Genomic DNA, 26,784 nt, shown 5'->3' on the forward strand with positions numbered 1-26,784 from the left:
AGGGATGTCTCTACTTTCATTAAAGTAATGGATTTGTGCACTCTGTGCTTCAGTAGTGGAGAGCACTGTGTTGTGAGCTACAGCAGGACATAACTGTGGCCATGAGCAACGTTTATTTTGTGCAATTCCATATTCACAGTCATTATAATTTTGCTTGGTCCAGTAACTGGGAGACACAGTAACTGGGAGAAAGAAACCAAAAAACACAGTACTGAAAAGTAGACAACGGGACACAAAAGGTGTAAATACACAGGTAGGCTAGAGGAAAACAAACCCCAGGTGCAATAAATACAGGGTGGAGGAGAAAAACCCACATATAAGCACAATGCCATCCCACTTCTGAGGAAGGCTGAGAGCAGCAACCACACCCACTCGTGAACCCACCCTGTGTTTTTACTTGACAAATGTGCACTCTAGCAGCCATTCAGAGGAAGCAGCTCTCTAGACCCACAGCTAGAACATACATTTACCTTCTGAGTGATGGCCTCCGTCACACTCTGGTGCACAGCCTCCGTGAGGTGATCGCACTTCTTCTTGGGTTTACTGCTCTAGCCTCCACTCACGTTAACCCTCTCCCATTAACCTGCTGACATTAGCCCATCCCCAGGTGGGAAAGAGAAGTACATGACTCAGCTTTCTTCACAAGCAAGTGTAACTTGTGAATTATTAAGTCCCTTTGTCATGTCTGTAGTTTTCAGCTCACTCCGTTAGGACAATGCCAACCATTTTCAGACTGGTGAACACAGGGCTGCACTCAGCTGTGTTCTGTGTGAGAATGTACAGTACGTCACATCTCTAAATTTGTGGGATAATTGTAGGCCATAAGGACTGCAATACTGTTGGAGTACATGCAGAGCTGCACTGTACTACACACGTTACATGTGGTCTATCTGGGGCTGCGCTGTAATATACACGTTACACGTGGTCCATCTGGGGCTGTGCTGTACTATAAAAGTTACACGTGGTCCATCTGTGGCTGCACTGTACTATACGCGTTACACGTGGTCTATCTGGGGCTGTGCTGTACTATATACATTACATGTGGTCTATCTGGGGCTGTGCTGTACTATACACGTTACATGTGGTCCATCTGGGCTGCGCTGTAATATACACATGTGGTCCATCTGGTGCTGTGCTGTACTATACACATTACACATGGTCTATCTGGGGCTGTGCTGTACTATACACGTTACATGTGGTCCACCTGGGGCTGTGCTGTACTATACACGTTACACGTGGTCCATCTGGGGCTGCGCTGTAATATACACTTTACATGTGATCTATCTGGGGCTGTGCTGTACTACACATGTTACATGTGGTCCATCTGTGGCTGCACTGTACTATACACATTACACGTGGTCCATCTGGGGCTGTGCTGTACTATACACGTTACAAGTGGTCCATCTGGGGCTGTACTGTACTTAACACGTTACATGCAGTCCATCTGGGGCTGTACTGTAATTTACACATTACATGTGGTCCATCTGGGGCTGTGCTGTACTATACACATTACATGTGGTCTATCTGGGGCTGTGCTGTACTATACATGTTACATGTGGCCTATCTGGGGTTGTGCTGTACTATACACGTTACATGTGGTCTATCTGGGGCTGTGCTGTACTATACACGTGGTCCATCTGGGGCTGCGCTGTAATTGTAACGGTGGCGTACCCGAAGGTAGTGAGGGATCCATACGCAGGTGGAATAACAGGAGTTTTAATCACACACAAGGACTGAGCAGACCCCGTAGGGAAGGCAGGCAACAGTACAAAAAGGGCAAGGCAAAAAGGAGAGTCAAAAAACCAGGCAGAGAGTCAAAAAACCAGGACAGTCCAATAGCAGCAGGCAGAGGTACAGAAGGGCTAGGCAAACAGGCGTAAGACAAGAGGGCAGAGCTAGGATCGGTAACCAGGAATGCAGACAGGATAGTAAATACGGCTTGGTAATGCTACACGGGGAGGCAATACTTCGCACTGGTCTGTGTGAGCAGAGTCCTTAAGTAGGGCGTGGATGAGTAGCCGATCAGGTTCAGGTGTGCGGATCAATATTCGGGTGATGGCGCCCTCTGGCGGTCACGGGCGTGATTGCCATTCCTGACATCAGCCCCCCCTGAACGGGTGGCTCCAGCCACCCGAGAGACACGACGACGGGGACGGCCCCGGGGCCGCGGCGCAGGGCGATCCGGGTGGGCAGCGTGGAAGTCACGGAGAATGGAGGGATCCAGGACCTTGTGGGCGTCGACCCAGCTGCGCTCCTCAGGGCCGTACCCTTCCCAGTCCACCAAGTACTGCAACACACGCCCCCGTCTGCGGGAGTCCAGGAGCTCGTTCACCCAGTAGGCCGGGCCACCGTCGATGTCCAGCGGAGGTGGCGGGGACGACTGCAGGTCAGGAGACAGACTGGAGGGCTGTGCAGGCTTAAGTAACGAGACATGAAAGGTGGACGAGATACGGTAAGTAGGAGGAAGTTTAAGCTTGTAGGAAACGGGGTTAACCTGAGCCAGGACCTCGAAAGGCCCCACGTAGCGGGGGTTCAACTTCCGGCATGGTGTCCTCAGACGGAGGTCCTTGGTGGAAAGCCACACCATCTGGCCAGGTGAGTACGCGGGAGCCGCCCGTCTGTGGCGGTCGGCCTGGATCTTCTGGTGGCGGATAGCCATTCGGAGTCTCACATGGGCCGCCTCCCAGGTCCGTTTGCTGTGACGAAACCAGTCAGACACTGCAGGGAGATCTGAAGGTTCCCCCGACCATGGGAACATGGGAGGCTGGAAACCTAGGACACACTGGAAAGGGGTTAGACCGGTGGATGAGTGGGTGAGAGAGTTCTGGGCATACTCTGCCCAGGGCAGGAAACGACTCCACTCCCCCTGCCTGTCGCTGCAGTAGGACCTGAGGAAGCGGCCAATCTCCTGGTTCAGACGCTCCGCCTGCCCGTTGCTCTGGGGATGATACCCCGACGTCAGGCTCACTGAGATATTCAACAGTTTACAGAACGCCTGCCATACCCGAGACGTGAACTGGGGTCCCCGGTCAGACACTATGTCCTCAGGAAGCCCATAAAGCCGGAATACATGGGAGAAGATAGCCTCAGCCGTCTCCACGGCAGTAGGCAGCTTAGGCAGAGCGATCAGTCGGCAACCCTTTGAAAACCGATCTATCACCACCAGGATGCAGGTGTTTCCTTGGGACCTGGGGAGATCAGTCACAAAATCAACAGAGAGATGCGACCAGGGCCGCTGAGGGATAGGTAGAGGCACCAGTAGCCCTGCTGGCAGGCGTCGGGGGGTCTTACAACGAGCACAAATGTCGCATCGGTTTACGAAGTCCTTCACATCCTTCTGGAGCTCAGGCCACCAGTACTTTCTCTGAAGCAGCTCCACGGTCCGCAGGATACCTGGATGCCCAGAGGTCGGGGCTGTGTGTACCCACTGCATCAACTCCTGACGGTGTGTAGTAGGCACATAGGTCTTACCCCGGGGACACTCGGCAGGAGCAGGTTCGTCACGGTGAGCAGTCCGGATCTGTGTATCCAGGTCCCACTGAACGGGAGCAACCACCATGGAGGCCGGGATGATCGCCTTGGGAGGCCCCGACGTGTCGCTTCCCTCGTAGAGACGGGAGAGCGCGTCTGCCTTGGTATTCTTCGATCCTGGCCTGAAAGTGATGACATAGTTAAAGCGAGTGAAAAAGAGAGCCCACCTCGCCTGTCGCGCGTTCAGCCGCTTCGCCGCCTTGATGTACTCGAGGTTCTTGTGGTCGGTCAGGATCAAAAAAGGGTGCGACGCCCCCTCCAACCAATGTCGCCACTCCTCCAACGCAGCCTTCACCGCCAACAACTCCTTGTTGCCCACATCGTAATTCCGCTCCGCCGAAGAGAGCTTACGTGAGAAGAAGGCACAGGGGTGGAGCTTCGGGGGCGACCCATGACGTTGCGACAGAATGGCCCCTATGCCGGTGTCCGAAGCATCCACCTCCACTACGAAAGGGAGCGCGGGGTCAGGGTGTTTCAGAATCGGAGCAGAACTGAACCTCCGCTTCAACTGCGAGAAGGCGCCCTCCGCTGCCTGAGTCCACGGCAGCTTTTTCGGAGACCCCCTTAGCAAAGACGTGAGGGGCGCAGCAACCAGACTGTAATTGCGAATAAAACGCCTATAAAAATTTGCAAAACCCAAAAATCTCTGGAGTTCTTTAACCGACCGGGGCCGTGGCCAATCACGCACAGCTCCCACCTTGCCGGTGTCCATAGCCACCCCCTGACGACTAATGTGATAGCCCAAAAAGTGCACACCCGTAGTATGAAAGGCACATTTCTCCAGCTTGGCGTACAAGTGATTTTCTCTAAGGAGCTGTAACGCTTCTCTGACATGCATGACGTGGTCCTCTGGGGTTTCTGAATAAATCAGGATGTCATCAATATAAACTATAACACAGCGATTCAGCAATTCTCTGAAAACGTCATTCCTGAAAGCTTGGAACACTGAGGGGGCGTTGGCCAAACCGTATGGCATAACTCGGTATTCGTAGTGTCCGTTTGAAGTGATAAACGCTGTTTTCCATTCGTCTCCCTCCTTTACACGTACAAGATTGTATGCGCTGCGCAAATCGAGCTTAGTAAACACAGTGGCCCGACGTAACTGCTCCACTGCAGCAGGCACCAAGGGGAGAGGATATGAGTTTTTCACCGTCACGGCGTTTAGACCGCGATAGTCTATACAGGGGCGTAACCCACCGTCCTTCTTCTCCACAAAAAAGAAACCAGCCGCTGCAGGTGACACAGAGGGGCGAATGTAGCCCAGTTGTAATGCCTCTTCCACGTATTCCTTCATGGCTTTTGTCTCAGGGATCGATAACGGGTACGCCCGCCCTCTGGGGGGAATCGCACCGGGCATCAACTCAATCGCACAATCAGAGGGACGATGTGGGGGCAGAGTAGCAGCGTTAGTTTTGCTAAAGACGTCGGAGAAGTCAGCATACTCAGGAGGGAGACTAACTGTAGTCTGGACGACAGGGCTTTCAATGTTAGTCGTTCTGACTGCTGTATGTAGGCAACACTCGTGACACTTTTTGCTCCATTTAACCAGTTCTCCTGACGACCATGAAATGGTGGGGTTATGTTGAGCTAACCAGGGAAACCCCAACACTACGGGATGTTCTGGGGAGTGTATGACGTGAAATGACACCGTCTCAGTGTGTAACAGACCCACTCGCACGCTGACCGGAATGGTGCGTTCGGTGACTGCACCCGATCCGACAGGTTTGCCGTCGATCCCTTTGATATGGAGAGGAGTAGTACACGGAATCAGGGGAACAGACAGATGGGTCGCGAACTGATGGTCGATAAAATTTCCCGCTGCTCCCGAATCTACCAGGGCTGCAACAACAGGCGCAGAAACACCCCACCTTACTTCTACAGGCAGAGTCATCTTACGTATGTCGTAGGGTAGGGAGATAACAGGACTCACCCTTCGAGCGGTCGTTCCGCCACTCAACGCGGGGCAGTTTGCTCTGAAATGACCTGATTCGCCACAGTATAAGCAGAGTCTGTCCTGGACGCGCCGTTGTCTTTCGGTCTGTGACAGGCGAGCGCGTCCCACTTCCATGGGTTCAGGCTGGGTAGACGAGGGGGATACTGGGGCTGTGGTGGCTACGGCAGAACTCCTCCGTGACCGAATCAGATTATCTAGCCTGATAGACAGGCGTATCAAATCGTCTAACGACAAGTTGTCGTCCTTACATGCTAGTTCAGCTCGGAGCGTGTCAGACAAACTCTGGCGATACACGGTAAGTAGGGCTTTCTCGTCCCAGCCGCTGGCTGCGGCGAGGGTGCGGAACTGCAGGGAGTGTTCTGTAGCAGACGACCGACCTTGGCGGAGGCGCAGGAGTTGTTCCCCTGGGTCACGACCTGTTTCTGAGTGGTCGAAGACTTCTTTGAACCTGAGTTCGAATGCAGCATAAGTCTGACCTGTAGTGGCCGTACCCCCAACTGCCGTAGCCCACTTGAGGGCTCTCCCAGTAAGCAGTGACATGACGAATGCGATCTTTGCGGCTTCAGAAGGAAAGGCTGTAGGCAACATGCTAAAATACAACGAGCATTGTAACAGAAACCCCTGACAGAGACCTGGGGACCCATCGTACTTATCGGGGATCGCTAGACGCACCGGGGCGGAATGCCCCAGACTGGGGTCTGAAACAGGTGGTGAGGGAACAGGCGGTGGCGAGGGCTGAGGCGCAGCTGACTGGGCAGTAGTAAGGGAGAGACCTTGTAGCGTGCGAGACAAACCATCAACTGCGGATACCAGTTGGTTGAGTAGCTGTTCGTGGCTTCCCAGCATGTGTCCCTGGTTCATCACCGCGGCTTGGAGCGCTGGCAGTCCTGCTGGATCCGGTGGCGGCGAAGTATTCTGTAACGGTGGTGTACCCGAAGGTAGTGAGGGATCCATACGCAGGTGGAATAACAGGAGTTTTAATCACACACAAGGACTGAGCAGACCCCGTAGGGAAGGCAGGCAACAGTACAAAAAGGGCAAGGCAAAAAGGAGAGTCAAAAAACCAGGCAGAGAGTCAAAAAACCAGGACAGTCCAATAGCAGCAGGCAGAGGTACAGAAGGGCTAGGCAAACAGGCGTAAGACAAGAGGGCAGAGCTAGGATCGGTAACCAGGAATGCAGACAGGATAGTAAATACGGCTTGGTAATGCTACACGGGGAGGCAATACTTCGCACTGGTCTGTGTGAGCAGAGTCCTTAAGTAGGGCGTGGATGAGTAGCCGATCAGGTTCAGGTGTGCGGATCAATATTCGGGTGATGGCGCCCTCTGGCGGTCACGGGCGTGATTGCCATTCCTGACAGTAATATACATATTACACGTGGTCTATCTGGAGCTGTGCTGTACTATACACGTTACATGTGGTCTATCTGTGCTGTGCTGTGCTGTACTATACACGTTACACGTGGTCCATCTGGGGCTGCGCTGTAATATACACATTACATGTGGTCCATCTGGGGCTGTGGTGTACTATACACGTTACACGTGGTTCATCTGGGGCTGCGCTGTAATATACACTTTACACGTGATCTATCTGGGGCTGTGCTGTACTAGACACGTTACACATGGTTCATCTGGGGCTGTGCTGTGCTACACATGTTAGACGTGGTCCATCTGGGGCTGTGCTGTACTACACACGTTACACATGGTCTATCTGGGGCTGTGCTGTACTATACACGTTACATGTGGTCCATCTGGGGCTGTGCTGTACTATACACGTTACACGTGGTCCATCTGTGGCTGCACTGTACTATACGCGTTACACGTGGTCTATCTGGGGCTGTGCTGTACTATATACATTACATGTGGTCTATCTGGGGCATACCTGTCAAGTTTTGTATTTAAAAATACGGGACATTTCCCGTATATGACGTCATCGCCTAATTTGCATAATCAGTTATTTGCATATAGCCACAATCGAGGCTGTAGGAGAAATGAAAACATCTTTGGAGTGGCAAAAGTGAAGAAAAAACACCCCAAATATGTTTTGAACTACAAATGAATAAAAAAATTAAAAATTTCTAGTGGTATTTCTAGCTACAAATGGGGACATCTCCTGGGCATATTTCTGTGCCTTTAGCCCGCGTTTGTGCTTGGCAGATTGTTCGTGCTGACGGACATCGTTCCTTCCCCCATGAGAGACACTAAAATCACAGCTACATATCTTACAGAATGAGTAGCTGTGCCCCTTCATGCTCCTCTTTAGGAAAATAAATTCCCTGTCGCATTCGTCAAGGTACTTACACGTACGCTTAGCTTTTTAGGCAGGACTGCCTTCTCTCGTTAAATCCTGATTTGTTGTTCCACGTTTGCTCCCACTGTCGACACTAAACCCGCGAGTTTTAATTTATATATTTTTTAAAGCATTCATGTGCCGCGCCAAACAGAATTCTGTCACTAGCCTCGCGAGAACTGCCACCTGCAGTAGTCTGGGTGGCAGTTCTCGCGAGGCTAGTGACAGAATTCTGTTTGGAGCGGCACATGAATGCTTTAAAAAAATAAAAATTGAAAACTGATAATACGGGACAAATACTGGACGCCACCGGGACAGAGCGGTAAAATACGGGACTGTCCCGGCCAAAACGGGACAATTGACAGGTATGATCTTGGGCTGTGCTGTACTATACACGTTACACGTGGCCCATCTGGGCTGCGCTGTAATATACACATTACACATGGTCTATCTGGGGCTGTGCTGTACTATACACGTTACATGTGGTCCATCTGGGGCTGCGCTGTAATATACACTTTACATGTGATCTATCTGGGGCTGTGCTGTACTACACACGTTACACGTGGTCCATCTGGGGCTGCGCTGTAATATACACTTTACATGTGATCTATCTGGGGCTGTGCTGTACTATACACGTTACAAGTGGTCCATCTGGGGCTGTACTGTACTTTACACGTTACATGCAGTCCATCTGGGGCTGTACTGTAATTTACACATTACATGTGGTCCATCTGGGGCTGTGCTGTACTATACACATTACATGTGGTCTATCTGGGGCTGTGCTGTACTATACACGTTACACGTGGCCTATCTGGGGCTGTGCTGTACTATACACGTTACATGTGGTCTATCTGGGGCTGTGCTGTACTATACACGTTACACGTGGTCCATCTGGGGCTGCGCTGTAATATACACGTGGTCCATCTGGGGCTGTGCTGTACTATACATATTACACGTGGTCTATCTGGAGCTGTGCTGTACTATACACGTTACACGTGGTTTATCTGGAGCTGTGCTGTACTATACACGTTACACGTGGTCTATCTGGGGCTGTGCTGTACTATACACGTTACATGTGGTCTATCTGTGCTGTGCTGTGCTGTACTATACACGTTACACGTGGTCCATCTGGGGCTGCGCTGTAATATACACAATACATGTGGTCCATCTGGGGCTGTGATGTACTATACACGTTACACGTGGTCCATCTGGGGCTGCGCTGTAATATACACTTTACACGTGATCTATCTGGGGCTGTGCTGTACTAGACACTTTACACATGGTTCATCTGGGGCTGTGCTGTGCTACACATGTTAGACGTGGTCCATCTGGGGCTGTACTGTACTATACACATTACACATGGTCTATCTGGGGCTGTACTGTAATTTACACGTTACACATGGTCTATCTGGGGCTGTACTGTACTATACACGTTACATGTGGTCCATCTGGGGCTGTGCTGTACTATGATTCTGTGAGTCACCATAAAGTAGAGGAACCTTTCAGCAGTGCATGATGTACGAGAACCACAGCAGCTGTTTTCATCCATGGGGTGTTTGGTCCAGAATATATTCATACTCACCTCTTTATGAATCCGTTTCTTTAGTGTGTGTGTGTGTGTGTGTGTGTGTGTGTGTGTGTGTGTGTGTGTGTGTGTTATCCATCAAAATTATATGAAAGCAATAAAGATTCTGAGCTTCCAGAGACATTTGGCAGATCTCCACGAGGAAAATACTTTTTTGTTTTGCACAATAAGGAACTTTTATTAAAAAACTGAAACAGTCAGAAGATTTCCTTTTTGGTTTCTGAGGTAAATGTAGTAGTTAGACTTGTATGGGCAGCCATGGATGCTCAGCAGGAAAAAGTATTAAACAAGTATGGCACAGCACTGAACTTGGACTTCATACAACTCAAGTCAGAAATTGCATGACTTATATATGACTTGAGACTTGATGCACAACTCGCTTTCCACACAAGATCATTTATTTATCATTTATTCATGTATAACCCCCTGTCATTCTGGACTCAGGACAGGACAGAAATACAACATTGCATGTGTGTGTGTGCCTGTGTGTGTCTGTGTGTATCCTGTGTTCTGATATACTGTATACTCTAACAACCATCAGAAAACTTCCTTCCATCAAAAAGTGGTGTTGATCTCACATCATCTCTGTCTAAAAGAGGACAGGAGGGGCTGTGGTTGAACAGAAACACACAACAGAAACTGTAGCCCAGAGGGCAGATGACATAAACTATGAGGAACTATGAGGAACATCTATGAAGAATGCTGATCACTTCAGTACGTCATGCTGATCACTTCAGCAGGGTTGCCAACTTTTCAAGATCGCTTGGAGTGAGATTTGAACCTGGAGGGGGTGGCGAACGTAAATTGTTGACGGGGCGGTGTAATGGACACAAATTAAGTATTATATCGCGATCGATCGATCGCCAGTGGTTGGCGCCAGAGCAAACTAGTAACTTATTGAATCATAGATATGGATCAGAGGTAAATAAACTAGATTTTTTTTTTCGGCATGAGAAATTGGAAGTGTGGCGTGAGAGCGTGTGAAGACGGTCAAATGCATGTGTCTCACGCTCAATGCGTGAAAGTTGGCAACCCTGCTTCAGTACGTCATGCTGATCACTTCAGTACGTCATGCTGATCACTTCAGTACGTCATGCTGATCACCTCAGTACGTCATGCTGATCACTTCAGTACGTCATGCTGATCACTTCAGTACGTCATGCTGATCACCTCAGTACGTCATGCTGATCACCTCAGTACGTCATGCTGATCACTTCAGTACGCAGCTGTGCAGTCATATCACCTCTCAGCCACTGTGGCTCCCACCATTTGCTTTTTTATCAGGAGTGAGTCAAGATTACTAAAATTAATTCCAGATTCGTGCAGAGACTTTCTGCTCTTTAAAAGTGAACCGCTGGACAGCAGTGGCTGGATTTCACAGTAAGTGGTAAGAGCTTGTTAAACCGGCTGCTGGTCCAGGAAGTCTTAGACAACCTCTCACTATCTTTGTACAGTTTCCTCTGATAATTCACATGTTGCTAATTTCAGGACTGAAAACAGGATTTAATCATGGTTAAAAACAAGCAAATGATATACAGTCACGTCTTTAACTAACTACATTCACCTATGATTCCCTGGTGCTGTTTTAGATGATTCCAGAACCAAATTTTCCAGGATTAAGCTACTTAAATGCATGTGGTGTAGGTCAGGTGGCTTTAGGAAGGTTTACTGGTGTAAAACGCTGCTCTGTGTGACACTCAGAGATGACTGATCGACGTAATTGTTCCCATTCTCTTGTGTCAGAAACAAACTGTAGCAGACGCTCTCATTTGCTTAAGGCAGATATTGCATGTCACAACTGTCGCTGCCTTGGTTGGAGGTTGTCAATCCGAGTTATCTGGGCGGAGCGTAAACTCTAAGTGACAACAGCACCCCACGTCCTCCACCTATATACACGCTGGGATGAATAAAGAGCAGAGGCATTTTCTACAACACAACCACAGACGCCTGAGGCCTAAATGAGTAATTCAGTTATTTCAAGTCAATTATAACACACAAAGAGAAAGAGCAGTGTTATTGTGCCTGCTCTCGTCCACTCATGCTCAGTGGCTGGTCTTATATGGCCTGCTGCATGATGCTTGTGTTGACTCATACATCCCTCTGTTTGTTTTCCCCTGACTCTCCTCAGTGCACTGACAGCCACTATTAAGAGAGTGAGGGAGTTTATCCCTGCTGGGGTAGTGCAGCAGTCAGTCAGTGGGCCCTGCCCTGTGGGTGCTCTGCAGCTCTACAGACCCCGTAGACCAACGTTACAAACCCAATAGACCAGCTGTATAGACCCCATAGACCAGCTCTACAGACCCCATAGACCAGCTCTACAGACCCCATAGACCAGCTGTATAGACCCCATAGACCAGCTCTACAGACCCCATAGACCAACTGTATAGACCCCATAGACCAGCTGTACAGACCCCATATACCAGCTCTACAGACCCCATAGACCAGCTGTATAGACCCCATAAACCAGCTGTACAGAATCCATAGACCAGCTGTACAGACCTTACTAGACCAACTCCGCAGACCCTATAGACCATCTCTACAGACCTTACTAGACCAACTCTGCAGACACAATAGACCATCTCTACAGACCTTACTAGACCAACTCTGCAGACCCTATAGACCAGCTCTACAGACCTTACTCGACCAACTCTGCAGACCCTATAGACCAGCTCTACAGACCTTACTAGACTGACTCTGCAGACCCTATAGATCATCTGTACAGACCTTACTATACCAACTCTGCAGACCCTATAGACCAGCTCTACAGACCTTACTAGACCAACTCTGCAGACCCCATAGACCAGCTCTACAGGCCTTACTAGACCAACTCTGCAGACCCTATAGACCAACTCTACAGACCTTACTAGACCAACTCTGCAGACCATATAGACCATCTGTACAGACCTTACTAGACCAGCTCTACAGACCTTACTAGACTAACTTTGCAGACCCTATAGACCAGCTCTACAGACCTTGTTTGTGCTTTCTTGGAAATTCCCAGAAAACCTTCCAAATTCAGCTCCAGGTCTTGAAGCAGGTTTTAATGTAGAAAAAACAGTATAACAGTATAATAATAATGTTCAGAATGATTAATAATTCTTTAGTAGAAATTATGCCTTGTATTTGAAAGACTACTAAAAATATTACAACACTAGTATCCACTAACACATTCACTAACATCTCACCTGCTGCTTGAACCCAACACGGATTGCACATATGCGAGCTCTGTTGATCAAAACTGTTTCATACAATTCTGCTGTTCATGCTATTCTCATATATTCACATTATGTGCATTGTGTGTATGAATATATATTTTTTGTTTTTATTTTGGATACTTCAGCCTCTGTCTAACTGATATTGCACATTATTGTACTTTATTGCACACTGTACATGTGCTCTGGGCCATTTACACTTGCATTAGTCAAAGTCACAGTGTGTATGACAATAAAGCTTCGTTCATTCAAGTGAAATTTGTTGTCATTCAGACTTTAAAACAGCAGTGCATAGCTGAACAAGACTGTGTTTCTGCAAACTCCCATGTACAAATAAAAACATTAATATAAAACATAATGCAAAAACACGAGACATACTAGCAACAAAACTAGCAGACAAGACATTAGTATAAATATATATAAATATAGAAAGGGTGGGGGAAAGAAATATTGCACTTTGTATGAAAAGAAATTGCTGTTTCCAAGTGATAATATTATTGCACACTGTAACATATAATGTTAACATAACTGTATGCGTAAATTTAACAGTGTCTGACCATAATACCAGTGAGAGTTATGCTGCTATACCGACTATACACATACACACTGTGTATTATATAGAATTTACCCCCCCCCACACACACACACTCCATTTAGTACTCATGTTGTAGATTTTAGTACTAAGAATTTCCTTGTATAGTGTAACTGTTTTTTTCTCTGTGCATATGACAATAAAGCCTTGGATGTTGAATACAGTAGATAACATGCTTAACAAATAAGCTGCTTTAACCTGCCCATAAGTGAAAGGCAGCATAGCGTTGTGTACATAACATCACATTACATGTGTAGACTCATACGGTGCTTTAATCAGGCACATGCAGGTACTTCTGGACAGGCAGACTGGAGCATCTTTAATCTTTGCCAGTAGATGAAGGCTGCAGCCGCCATTTAGATTCTCAACGTGATCCTTCAGCACCACCTAGTGTATAGAAAATATATATTGCAATCGGCTCATGCAAAAATAAACTTTTAATTTAAAAGTTTATCATCCTCTCTTCAGAATCTTTCGAACTACACAATCATTTAGTGCTTATTTTGTTTACTACAAATTTGAGATGGTCTTTTCCCTATAGATTTGAGACGATATTTTGTTCCCTATAGATTTCAGATGATATTTTGTTAGCTGTGGATTTGAAATGGTTCTGTTACAGAATCCCAAAAGTTGCTCAATATTGGGTATCTTCAAATAAAAACATACCACTTTACTAGTGGTATTTAATAATTAAATGAATTACTTTTGTTAGTTCTTATGAATGATTAATATTTTAGATAAATCAATTGTGTTTAATTTTATGTTAATAAATTATGTTATATAAAACATTTCCAAGGTGATACATGTCAAAAATCATTTCAATTCTTCTATGTCTGTATGAATTGCCTCTCTGTATGAAGAATGCTACACAAATATCATACCATATACCATTTGGTCAGACTCTGCCCACCCAAGTGGGAATTTTTTACTTTTATTGTATTTTTCTATTTATTGATATATATATATATTTTTTTTTTTTATAGCCATAATTATTTATTATTTGTTCTGAATAACCACTAACATCTCCTGACAATGGGGGACAATGACAAGGAAAAACTCCCTAAAAGCATGAGGAAGAGCATGAGGAAGAAACCTTGAGGGGAACTCGGGGGGGAACCCATCCTCTTCTGGCCAATGCCGGTCACCATGACAACAATAATTTGAGAGATACATAAGCAAAGAAGTGATGGGAATGAAAAATAAATTCTCATCTTTGTGTGTATTTATATACATGAGTTCTCTATATAATTCTTATTCAGTCCTAGACTTCTTGATGGTCAGTAATGGTAGTCCAGGGCCGTGGAGATACAATCATATCAGGGGGGAATTTGGGGTGGTGAGAGGGTCCAGGATAGCGGGTTGATCCTTCATCATGGCTGGTTAGTCAGGAGGTACCTACACCAACCACTGCACTATGGGAGTCTTCAGGACAAGGCCAGAATTCACTTAAGCAAGCAAACAAACCAAACACAAAATGCGCACATCCTGAGGAAACAACTCTCGCTTCCTGGTGTAGGCAGAGACAAAAGAAGGGGAAGAAAACGCCTTTCTAACCCCACGTCTCTCACTCTCAGCCTCTCGTCATCCTCCACTCCTTCTGTTCTCTGATCACACAGCTCACCTGGACACAGCACTCACACAACTCACCTGGACACAGAACTCACAGCTCACCTGGACACAGAACTCACAGCTCACCTGTACACATGGAGCATCAGGCCCTGTGGTTCACTCTGCTTCTGTCTGGCATCTCAACAATATGTAAGAACAGCTACTTGTCCATGGCTTACTTTTGCCTTATTTTGTACATTGCTGGTGTTTTCACTCCTCCACTCGTGTCTCCTCTCATGTGCAGGTCAGGCTGCCGAAGCTCCGTCAGGTCAGTTCAATTCATATTCAGTTTCCATTTCACACTGATTTAGCATTTCCATTTTACAGTGATTTGTTGTTCTGGTTGTCGTGTTTAGTCACGTTCATAGATTAGAGCGTAAAAATTTAGTTCTCAATAAAGAGGTGACATTATTTATTTTAAAGGACTGAAATATTGTGAGCTCTGTGTGACATTATGTGAGACTTGTGTGAGAATGAAAAGATTTATTTCCAGAATGAGATCGAGCTGGCTGCTTCAGTCTTTATGAGATACCACTACAGTGGCCCAATTAAAAGCGGAAGTTTTTATTTGGTCTGTGTCTTTGTGGTGTTGTGCTCTGGGAATCTTGGTCTTTAGCTCTGGAGTTAAGCTGTTCCAGACCGACTGCTGCTGTTTCCTCTAAGATGTTGTCGTGATGTTTGTGCAATTGTCTGTTTTCCTTCCTTCATCCTCGTTCCAAACTGCGTCTGCTCCTCTGAGCTCTTCCTGTGTTCTCCTCACACCTCCAGCAGTGAATGCAGTGGAAGCATTAAAAGAGAGAGCATAACCAGTATAACCATAAACAGCTCCTGTAGCACCTATGGCACATTCTCATTTACATATTTAAAGTTAGAAGTTCTTGTGTGTTTTCCGTTAAGACAAATAATGATGCGTATGTGGTGAAATATGTACTGTGTTAAAATGTAATGTTAGATGGAAACATTGCATTCAGGTTTTTGTTTTGCAGTGAGTTTTCTCTTAAAAACATCCCATTAGTGGTATATTCTGTAGGTTTAAATAAACCTAAACACCATCACCAATGCCAAACCGTGCAACAAGACCAGACTTGTGCGTCCAGCACGTCTGGACATATAGTCCATCCTGCCAGTGACTAATTCTCCTCCTTGTCCAGAGTTCACCATCGACAGGGTGAAGCTGACCTTCCTCCCGGGAGCTACGGTTGAGAGCGGCACCAACCTGACTCTTCTCTGTAAGGCCAAGATTAGCTACAGCTCCTCACAGCCCATCCACACGTTCAAGCTTCTGCTGGACGGGAAGGTGATCTACTCCAAAAACACCAGCGACGCTTCACTGGAGGTCAATTTAGCTCCAGCTCGGGTCTCCAACTCGGGATTTTACAGGTGTGACGTCCACATACGCCAGAAAGAGATGAGCAGTGAGACACGGAGACTCACAGTGAAGGGTGTGTACCACACACTCACATACACACACACACACACACACACACACAGTCACAGGTGTACACGAACACACACTCTCTCTCTCACACACAGTCAAAGGTGTATACCATACATAAGACCCACACACACAGAGAGTGTGTACCATACACTAGAGACACACATACAAACACTCATATGCCTTGTGTACATGCTCACTCATATACTACACATAGTGTCTTCTGTCTTCACAGTCACAGTCTCATATACTGTGTGTTCACTATCATAGACGTGTAGACTGTGTGTTCACTATCATAGACGTGTAGACTGTGTGTTCAGGTCTGCAGACTCCAACACTAACTGCGCATCCCAGCACTGTGTATGAGGGGGGTGAGGTCACGGCCACGTGCAGCGCACCACAGGAGGTTGGTAGTTTGATCTTCCACTTCTACGTGGACAGCACATACATCACAGCGGTGCAGGCGAGCAGCGGTTCCTCCGCAACTGCTAAGATGAAGGTCCTGGAGTTAGGAAACGTCCACCTGTACTGCAACTACCAGATCATCTTGTCCCACACCTCAGCCATGTCCAGCAACAGCAGCGTCGTAGAAGTGTCCATCAAAGGTAAACTACAAGATTTCTTAGGGTAGGATATTTATAGAAGCCTTTACAAGGATGTTTTGTCTAGCTGGGCTTTTGGGGAAGCCTGTCCACATAAATGCCCATTCCAATCTCCCCTCACTGCCCACAGCGCTGAACTGCAGTTATGTCTGTTCATTCCTGTGATTTCAGAGCTTGGCATCACTCCTTCGATAAGGATATGGCCCCACGCCAACGTCGTGGAAGGGGACCGGATATCCATAAGCTGCAATGTGTCACGATACAACCACAGTGACCTTGAGATCTTCCTCACCAAAGACAAGCTGCTCCATAAAGACCACGTATCATTCACGCAGAGCTTCGAGGTCAAAGTGGATGACTCAGGAGAGTACGTGTGTAAAGCAGAAAAGGGCCCCGTGCAGAAGACCACCTCAGCGAGGCTGAACGTAGCACGTAACTACTCAACATATTACTCAACATATTACTCCACCCATTCCTCACATTATTCCACACAACCCCACCCATTCCTCACATTACTCCACACAACCCCGCCCATTCCTCACATTACTCCACACAAACCCCACCCATTCCTCATATTACTCCACACAAACCCCACCCATTCCTCACATTACTTCCACACAACTCCACCCATTCCTCACATTACTCCACACAAACCCCACCCATTCCTCACAGTACTCCACACAAACCCCACCCATTCCTCACATTACTCCACACAAACCCCACCCATTCCTCTCAACCTGTGACCAATCCAGGTCAAGTTTCAGTTCTGTATTGTTATACTAAAATGCAATACAATGACTAGATCTTTGATAGTGAACTTTGTCTCCAATCAACCCTTAGGAATTTAGGAGTCTGTGTCTTGTTTACCTATGTTGCCAAATTTATCAGGTTTTCATTTCCCAATGAGCCAGTAAATCTTATCAAGTTCCCTCAATTTCATTAATGAAGACTGAAATTCACATCATATGGAAACAAGGGTGAATATGACCCAGCCACTATGTGATTTTGTACAATGCCCAGAACATTTCCACATCTAAAGTGCTTGTTACTCTCTTCTCCATTTTACTAGCTTTGTTTTCAAAACCTGTCCTTAGTATTACCCCACCGGGGGTGTTTGAGGGGCAAAATTTCTACCTGAGCTGCAAGAGCTCCATCAACACCCAAAGAAAACCAAATGTGAAGTACAGTCTGTATAACGACCAGCGTCTTGTGAAGTTAGGACACACCTTGAGTGGTAGAGCAAGCCAAGCCACTAACGGGAGGTACACTTGTGTGGCTGAGGCATTGAGCATCAGCAAAACCAGCACACAGCTGACTGTTACTGTCAAAGGTAAATGATCAATATATTTCACTGGGCTTTATATCACCTGCTTTAACAATGCATTTCCTCAATAATGACCTCAATATATAACAATAATAATATATAGAAACTATAATATACTGCAATAACTATGCTTATATCACTGATGAATGTGAAGAATAAATGATTCTGGGAGTTGAAGTCTGAGAAGTGTGTGCCTACTACAATGAAAGAAGCATATCCAACATCCAACCAATAAAGTTGGACACACATCTAACTTTATTTCAGCCAGTAAATTCAGTAATGTAATGGAGGTACAAAATAAAAACAATAACCATAAAATTATACAAACTATGACACTCATTAACTGTGAGGTGACAAACATCTTACAATCTATGACGCTGACTGTAAAAGAGCATGTCTTTCAATATAAAACACTGTAGTCTGTAATATTAGATTTCATGTTATAATGCTTAGTTTTACCCCATTACATAAATCAATTTCTAAACAGATGAATTGATTCCTGACACTTCCACAACATCCTATTCAGTATTACAGTCCTGCACAGATTGCAATGATTCTAGTCTGATAAAGATCTAAAGCATTTTGCATAGTGTTAGTTTCAATGCAAACAAGCCTAAATATTTTGGGCTGCATGCTAACAGTGTAACATATTAAACGATGCTGAAAAACAATCCATTACTGGTCAATTTGTTTTGCTGTCATTTTAAAAACTAGAGAATAAATTAGAGAATACAATAAATTCATAACTATACCTAACATTCATCTTAGTTTAATCCCTCCACCCGTTCCATCTGCTCAAATGGATGCAGACACAGCTCACCAACCTTAGACACACTAGTACATCTGATACTCCTAGACCCACTGAACTGGCTACATGAACTATATATGGACTAATATAGCATGGACTGTTAATTAGCTCGGCTGCCCAGACAGAATGGGTTCCCTCCTGAGTCTTGGTACCCCAACCCTTCTTAATCCGTAATCCACCCAGGGACTTTGGCCTTGACACTTTTGGCCTTGACTTGCTCATTAGGAATCTGTACATTGTAACATTTGGTTACAACACATTTTAAAAAGTGTTATATAAATAAATGTTTCTCTATATCTAAGCATATATTTACACACATCCTTCTGTATATGAGTGCATGTGATTACTGTCGCCCTTGTGTTGTAGTGAGTCAATGTTGTTCTTGCTCCTCCGTCCACCAGTGCCTGTCTCATCGCCAGTTATCCGAGCGGTGGGGCGTCTCGTCCTCGGACGGCCCTTTCAGCTCGTGTGTGAGAGTGAGCTGGGAACGCTGCCCATCACCCTAACCCTGTTGAGGAACAACAGTCGCGTGGCGGAGGTGAACGTGACCGGGCCCCTCCGCAGGGCTCTGTTTAACGTGTCCTCCATACCTTCCAGAAGGGATGTTCAGAGCTTTGTCTGCCAGGCTAGGAACCAGGGTCTAGAGACAATTCTCCTCAGCAACAAGCTTGACACACCAGTTATAGGTGAACATAACACAAACATTTTAAAAAAGGCTTATTAATAAACAAACACTAAACAGACCTCTCAAGATATTTTATTTGATATAGTAATTTGTTTATGGATTCATATCTGTATAGTAAAAAAAAAAGGAAAATGGATGTTGGATATTCTAAAAATGGATATATAATCTATTTTACCAGGAATTTCTATGTATGTAGATTACATCTCTCCATCACACACCCTTCCTCTCTGTCACCTGTGACCTTTAGAAACCGTGTCCAAGCCGGTGCTGACTCTTGACACGAAGGGCTACACAGTAACGGAGGGAATGAACCTTACTCTGCGCTGCAGTGTGCAACAGGGCTCTGCCCCAGTCAGCTTTGCTTTTTATCGTGATGGATCAGCAAGTCCCTTCTTCAACACCACCAGCAACCGGACACAGGGAACCCACACCATCGAGTCCGTGAGGAGGGATCACGGCGGAGGTTACTACTGCCAAGCTTCTAATGAAGCCAGTGAGACAAAGAGGAGTAATTCAGTTGCTTTCGGAGGTCAGCATTTCCTGTACTTTGAATTTCACCATCAACCAGGGGGTTCCATGCCTCCAAATCTGTTTTTGAGTTTTCTATAAAAAAATAAAAATGTGTGTCCTCCACAGTGAACCTGGCCGGCTGGAAGAAAGCTGCCATTGCTGCCCTCTGCTTCCTGCTCCTGGTGGTCATAGTCGTCATCCTGATCCTTTTCCTCAAGAAGGCACGAGCGCCACGCCACACTAAAAGAGCCAAGGAACTGTCCGTGTAGGTCTCGCCTTCCTGCTGGCTTCTCAAGTGATGTAAATCTCTACTTACTGAATTTTTAAAACGCCTGCTTCAATGAAAACTTGCTTCATTGATTTCTCAGGATGTCTGCACGCCATAAATCAGGTGATCCCATGAGGGTGAGCCTCACACTCGACTTTGAGGACAATAATGCAGCCAACGGTAACTTCCACATATACCGCATGCTGTAGCTACAGCTACAAGACCTCCATCATACTGTACATGAGAGCAAAATGGATATAATGTTCTGTGACAATCGTTCTAGAGACTGACCTCATGACGTCAGCCCCATTTTCCCTTATAGCTACTCCTAGTGTCGTGGGCCGGAGTGTGTGGTGTGAAGACGTCTCCAATTCAGGTTAGTTCCTGCAGTCCTGGACACAGGGTCTTACACATGGGGACATGTCTGAACAGTCCTGGACATACACATACACAAGGGGATATGTATACACATGGGAACATGTCTGAACAGTCATGGACATACACATACACATGGGGACATATTGGGTGCATGAGGTGTCATACCAGGTGCACACAGGTCAAGGGTCACTTGCCTGAGAGAATTCAAATGAAAACAGCCTAACTGACATTCCTGAATAGAGTCTGTAGACGTGCATTTCACTAACTACACTACTACATCACTAAATCCACCCTTTGGGATTGTTATGTGTTGCACACGTGTCTTGTTTATGTTTGTGTATTTAAGTGCGTGCGTTGGTCTACGTCGTTGTCAGTTCTTGTCTGCTTCTTGTCCCGTTATGTTATCTTCATTCATATGTGTATTACCATAGTGTGTGAAAATAAAGCACAATATAGCTACTCTCATCTCAACATCCAGCCTCCCTCACAACACGACATACACAATGGTTACCAAAACAGTGCTCTCCAAAACAGTGCTCTCCAAAACAGAATGCTACTGATGTGTTGTAGGATCTGATAATCAAAGTAGGGAGGAGGAAGAGGAGTGTGAAAAGATACAGTACACAGAGCCACCTGCCCCACAGGAAGTGAAAGCTGAAACAGGTGAGCTGCTGTAACCTCTTCCAGGTTAATCCTATGTCAGTGTGAATCTTTGATTGCTACTGTGTAATAAAATACCATCTGGGTGTTGCGTTTGTGTGCATCAAGTGTATGTGATGTGCGCATATTGTGCGTATATGTGTACCATGTATCATGTGTTGCGTGTGCCCTATTTGTGCTTATATTTCATACATATGTGACTGAATTCCTGCCCCAATGTGTCTAATCAGACCCTGAGCCAGATACTGTCACAGCGGAAGTTCAGGTCCAAGACGGCCATCATGGTGAGAATTGCCTTCTAAACTACACAGCTAATCAGTGTTTTGGGTTCAGATGAAGACAACAAATAATAATGTGGATGGTTTATTGTAATAATATAATGATTAATGCTAGCATATGTTATTGGAACTTGGTCCAAGCACCAGGTGTCCATTTCCCTTCCTGGGTTTGGGGGAGGCATATCCTGTTTTCACAGGAAGTGGTCCCATCCAATCAAGGCATAATGTTCTGCCATTGTTTCTCTGGCAAAAATAAACCTTCAGCAGCCATTGTTGAACCATGGGTTGATTACACACTAACGTTTACGGTATGCAGAAACACAGTATGAGTGACACAATAATGGGTTAAGGCATGGCCATGCTTTATCAGACAATGGCTGCATATGAAAAGAAACAGGCTAGTTACACACACACACACATTTACAAGACCAATGTAAATGCCCCATGTTTGTTGAATTTTCATTGGAGGAGAGTGTAATAGGGATGTGGGTTGGAGTGTAATAGGGTGTTGACTAGAGAACAGTGTGATGGGAGTATTGATTAGAGGAGTGTGTGAATAGGGTGTTGATTGGAGGAGTGTGTGATGGGGTGTTGATTGAAGGAGTGTGTGAATAGGGTGTTTATTGGAGGAGTGTGTGATGGGAGTATTGATTGGAGGAGTGTGTGTTTTGGGTGTTTATTGGAGAAGTGTTTGGGGTGTTGAATGGAGGAGTGTGTGTTTGGGGTGTTTATTGGAGGAGTGTATGTTTGGGGTGTTGATTGGAGGAGTGTGTGATGGAGTGTTGATTAGAAGAGTGTGTGATGGGGTGTTGATTGGAGGAATGTGTGTTTGGGTATTAATTGGAGGAGTGTGTGTTTGGGGTGTTGATTGGAGGAGTGAGTTTGGGGTGTTTATTGGAGGAGTGTATGTTTGGGGTGTTGATTGGAGGAGTGTGTGATGGAGTGTTGATTAGAGGAGTGTGTGATGGGGTGTTGATTGGAGGAATGTGTGTTTGGGTATTGATTGGAGGAGTGTGTGTTTGGGGTGTTGATTGGAGGAGTGTGTGTTTGGGTGTTAATTGGAGGGGAGTGTGTATGGGTATCATTTCTGCTGCCTGTTCCACTGATTTTCTTACTCTTGTTTTTGTAGACAACATGGACCTACCTCAGAATGTAAGTGGCAGACCAGGCAAAAACACAAACACACACCTTACACGTATAATCTGTTATTTCTCTTAGTTACATAAAACATTCTATGTAAAAGAATAGTCTTCAATATGTGGTCTTTTGCTAACTGTTAACCAACTAACAGATCTTTCATCAAGCTTTATTCTGCTATTAAATGCATAAATGTGCTGCAGGCTGCTGCCCTGCATGTCCTGAACTTTAAAAGCTCAACAGACATGACTGCTGTCACATTGTCCTCCGTTTTCTAATGAAAGGGTGGGGGATCAGATGCATGTAAGACTCAGACACCTTCATTTCTCACTCCCTCTCCTTTGCTTTCTCTCTATCCCTTCCTCCCTCCCTCCCTCTCTCCCTCCCTCCCTCTCTTTCTCTCTCTCACTCTCTCTCCCTCCTTCCCTCCCTCTCTCTCTCTATCTGCCCACTCTCTCCCTCGTTCTCTTTCAATTTAATTCAAGTTTTTATGGCATGACAAAAATGGTGCTTTTGTATTGCCAAAGCTTGGGTTACAATATAAAACCATTATGTATGAGTTTGAAAGCATTCTCTCTCTCATCTCTCCCCATTCTCTCTCTCTCCCCACTCTCTCTCTCACATACACATCTCACCCCACTCTCTCTCTCTCCCTCTCACATCTCTCTCACACACACATCTCACCCCACTCTCTCTCTCCTCACTCTCTCTCACATCTCTCATCTCTCCTCATGCTCTCTCTCACACACAACTCTCCCCACTCTCTCTCTCTCTCTCTCTCTCTCTCTCTCTCTCTCTCTCTCTCTCTCTCTCTCATCTCTCCAGCAGTCTGATCTTGAGTATGTTCACCTCAACCACAGTGAACAGGAGCCTGAGTAGCCTCATCTCTCCCTCAGAAAGACTCTCATCCCTACAGTAATTATACACCTAATTTATTCAGCTCCTTCACCACTCCAGCCACCTGCTGGATCCTGCTTACATCCTCACTCTGGACTCATTTAGGTCAAATAATGGTTGTGCAAGTCATGGTGTTGAAATGTGACAGTTTTTCTATAGCAGAGAATAAAGTGTGCGTTCAAATGGAGAGCCTTTCCTTGTGATTTGTTTGTTTAGACTAATGAACTTACCAGCTTCCTTTTGGCTATAAACTGTAGGGAGGTTTCATGCTGGGTATCTGTGGAAAGAAGCAGCTTATTTACAACCCTCGCGTGAGTGAGTGTGTGCAGGGTCTATTTAGAAGTAGAGGGGAAACATTATTGTAATGACGGATGTGACTAACACCAAACACAAAGACGGTGCTGACACTAATTAGAATTTTCTTTCTAAAGGGGAAATGTACAAAGGAGACATACTTAAGGGCTTATGGTGGGAGTGTGGTCGTAAATATTTCTATTGTTCTACTGTTTCCATTGATTTGTCTGTTAATAATAGTCAGCTCATTTTGAAAAGTTTGGAAGGGAAACCAGAAGTAGCCACGGTAACAGCCTCTGACATATTCAATATATTCTCCATCATATAACATGTGCTCCTACTAGCTCTGAGGTCACAAGGCAGGTCCCTTTCCCGCTTGTTTTACTGTGCTCATAAGGCACTTTTCATGAGTCATGAGAGTCATTCCTGACTTTGCTGCATTTAGAGTCCATGTGGTTTGTTCTTTCCCAAATGTCTGTGTGAAGGTCAGAAATCAGTTACAGGTGTTCAGGTTGTGTTACCAACTTTGGCCACTATGCCAGACTGGGTTCCTCAGAGGGAAACCAGTTTTAAACTCATCCTCAGAGACTCTGTCACAAAACTGTGACAACTGTTGGAAACACTCTATTTATACATACTCCTTACTAAATGTAGCTGGAGAAACATATCCAAGGACTTCACCTGTCTCAACATGGCATTTGTGGCGAGAAAAAGTTTTAAGTCTAAATGTATGACATGACAACCATGTCCACCACCTACTAACTCCCTCAGCTTGTACTTGGTAGTAAATGTTGAAATATTGCAAGTAAATATTTTAATAATGAAGCAGAGGTTTATTGTCATGTGTTAATGTAATGTATAGTTCCACTTTTAAAAATCAGATTGGCTGAGCTGTTTTGGAAGTCAAAGTCTAATTTATTTATATGGCGCTTTTCACAACACATGTTGTCACAAAGCAGCTTTACAATCGTATGGGTCCAGATCCCTAATGAGCAAGTCAAAGGTGACAGTGGCTAGGGAAAACTCCCTATGATGGTGGGGATTAGGAAGAAACCTCGGGAGGACCAAGACTCAAAAGGGAACCCATCCTCCATTGGGAGCAGGTTGGTTCTACAGTTATAGGTTCTTGTTCCCCGGCCAAGTAGTCATAGTTTCTTCGGTGTAGATGGTGAGCCTCAGGTAGGAGCTAGCATCAGCACATCCTCTTGCGGCAATAGCACATACAACCCCGGCATCAATACATCCACCGGCAAGCCAGAACATCTTCAGGTGCTTTTAGGTGCTTGCATGCAATCGTCCTTGATCAGATCAGACATTATGATGAACATTACTAAGACGTGTTTAACTTCTAACAAGTGCAGTAATATGTTTAGTGAGTAGGGCTAGGTAGATAATGCCAGAGGTGGGACCAAGTCAGTGTTTTGCAAGTCTCAAGTAAGTCCAAGTCTTTATCCTCAAGTCCCGAGTCAAGTCTCAAGCAAAGACAGTCAACTCAAGTCAAGTCTCGAGTCAAGACAAGCAACCGTCAAGTCAAGTCCCAAGTCTGAAACTTTGAATTTCAAGTCCTTTCGAGTCTTTTTTTTTTACAGGCACCAACGCTTTACGAATGCTACGCTGATGCGTTTCTTTACTCGTTTTGTTGGTGTCCGCCAGCCAAAAGATGACAGATCATTTACATTTTACCTTCTCTTAATTACATAAATGTACTTAAACAAGAATGTTTCGTTACATCATTTTACACGAAAATAGCAAGCTTCATCGTAAGCAAGATGCTGTCATTACGAATGGTTATTCTAAACATTTGGATAAAATGTTTAAATATAGACTAATAAAAGGTTAGGGTTATTTTTTCATTGTTTTCTGTTATTGTGGGGTCACAGTGTAGGCTACTATTGTTACCTGGAGATTCAGTGGGGTCACATATTCTGATGGCTGCCGTCAGAATTGGTGACCCCAGTTAAAAAGGCTCACCTGTACATCCCATTCATGATTTCTTTGTTGGCTGCAATGGTGAGGGGATGGTAAATCTTGTTTAAGTACATTTATGTAATTAGGAGACGATAAATGTAAATATAAACATCTGTCATATTTTGGCTCGTGGACACCAACAAAACGAATAAAGAAAGTGCATCAGCGTAGTTTACGTAGCATTCGTAAAGCGTTTGTGCCTCTGAACAGAAACTGTGAAATAGCGCCCCCTGTGGTCACAAAATCGACGGTCACAGAATCTGGTGTAACGCCGGTCTGCGTCAGAAGGACGGAAATGAAATTAATGGGACGCACTTTATAAATATTAATATGCGTTTTAAAATTCAGATTTGGGGTAAAAAAAAATCAAGTCTTTGTAAGTAAACAGGTTCAAGTCCAATTCAAGTCCCAAGTTATTGGTGTAAAAGTCCAAGTCAAGTCTAAGTCTCTGAATATTTTTTCAAGTCAAGTCAAAAGTCTTAATATTAATGACTCGAGTCTGACTCGAGTCCAAGTCATGTGACTCGAGTCCCCACCTCTGGATAATGCTAATCTTTATCTGAGCTCAGACTGTTTCTGTTTTTGCTAGGTAGCTGCTGAAATAATGCCACAAGACTAGAGCTTAGCTAATTCTTTACTTTCCAGGTCAGGACCAAGGAACTATTAAATTGCGAGAATATAAACTACGATGGTATGTTTATGTGCTGATTACTAGGGGTGTATTCAACTAAGGATTTTCATAGTCGAATCTGATTCGTCAGATTTTCC

At 45.4% G+C, this 26,784-nt stretch overlaps 1 protein-coding gene across 2 annotated transcripts; it reads left to right on the top strand.

The window, feature by feature from the left end:
* The first annotated feature begins 14,705 nt into the window (after nt 1-14,705).
* On the top strand, nt 14,706-23,941 carry pecam1a (platelet and endothelial cell adhesion molecule 1a). Of its 2 annotated transcripts, none has more exons than XM_076987540.1 (15): nt 14,706-14,922; nt 15,017-15,040; nt 15,924-16,214; nt 16,528-16,812; nt 16,981-17,241; nt 17,879-18,139; nt 19,343-19,627; nt 19,874-20,155; nt 20,263-20,401; nt 20,505-20,584; nt 20,727-20,780; nt 21,353-21,445; nt 21,673-21,726; nt 22,850-22,872; nt 23,683-23,941. In XM_076987540.1, exons 1-15 carry the CDS (start codon nt 14,868-14,870, stop codon nt 23,734-23,736), a joined length of 2,241 nt encoding a protein of 746 aa, XP_076843655.1. In that variant the 5' UTR covers nt 14,706-14,867; the 3' UTR covers nt 23,737-23,941. The 2 variants fall into 2 exon arrangements, with proteins under 2 accessions (XP_076843655.1, XP_076843661.1); XM_076987546.1 differs by having other exon boundaries at nt 23,686-23,941.
* Nucleotides 23,942-26,784: the final 2,843 nt, after the last annotated feature.

This window comes from Brachyhypopomus gauderio, chromosome 2 (genome assembly GCF_052324685.1).
Source record: "Brachyhypopomus gauderio isolate BG-103 chromosome 2, BGAUD_0.2, whole genome shotgun sequence".
Classification (NCBI taxonomy): Eukaryota; Metazoa; Chordata; class Actinopteri; order Gymnotiformes; family Hypopomidae; genus Brachyhypopomus; species Brachyhypopomus gauderio.

Bases quoted from the DNA above. Each gene is read 5' to 3' on its own strand.
- pecam1a (XM_076987540.1), top strand. From the start codon at position 14,868: ATGGAGCATCAGGCCCTGTGGTTCACTCTGCTTCTGTCTGGCATCTCA. The intron at 14,923-15,016 runs GTAAGAACAGCT...TCTCATGTGCAG, and splicing joins GTCTGGCATCTCAACAATAT to GTCAGGCTGCCGAAGCTCCG. The intron at 16,215-16,527 runs GTGTGTACCACA...CTGTGTGTTCAG, and splicing joins ACGGAGACTCACAGTGAAGG to GTCTGCAGACTCCAACACTA.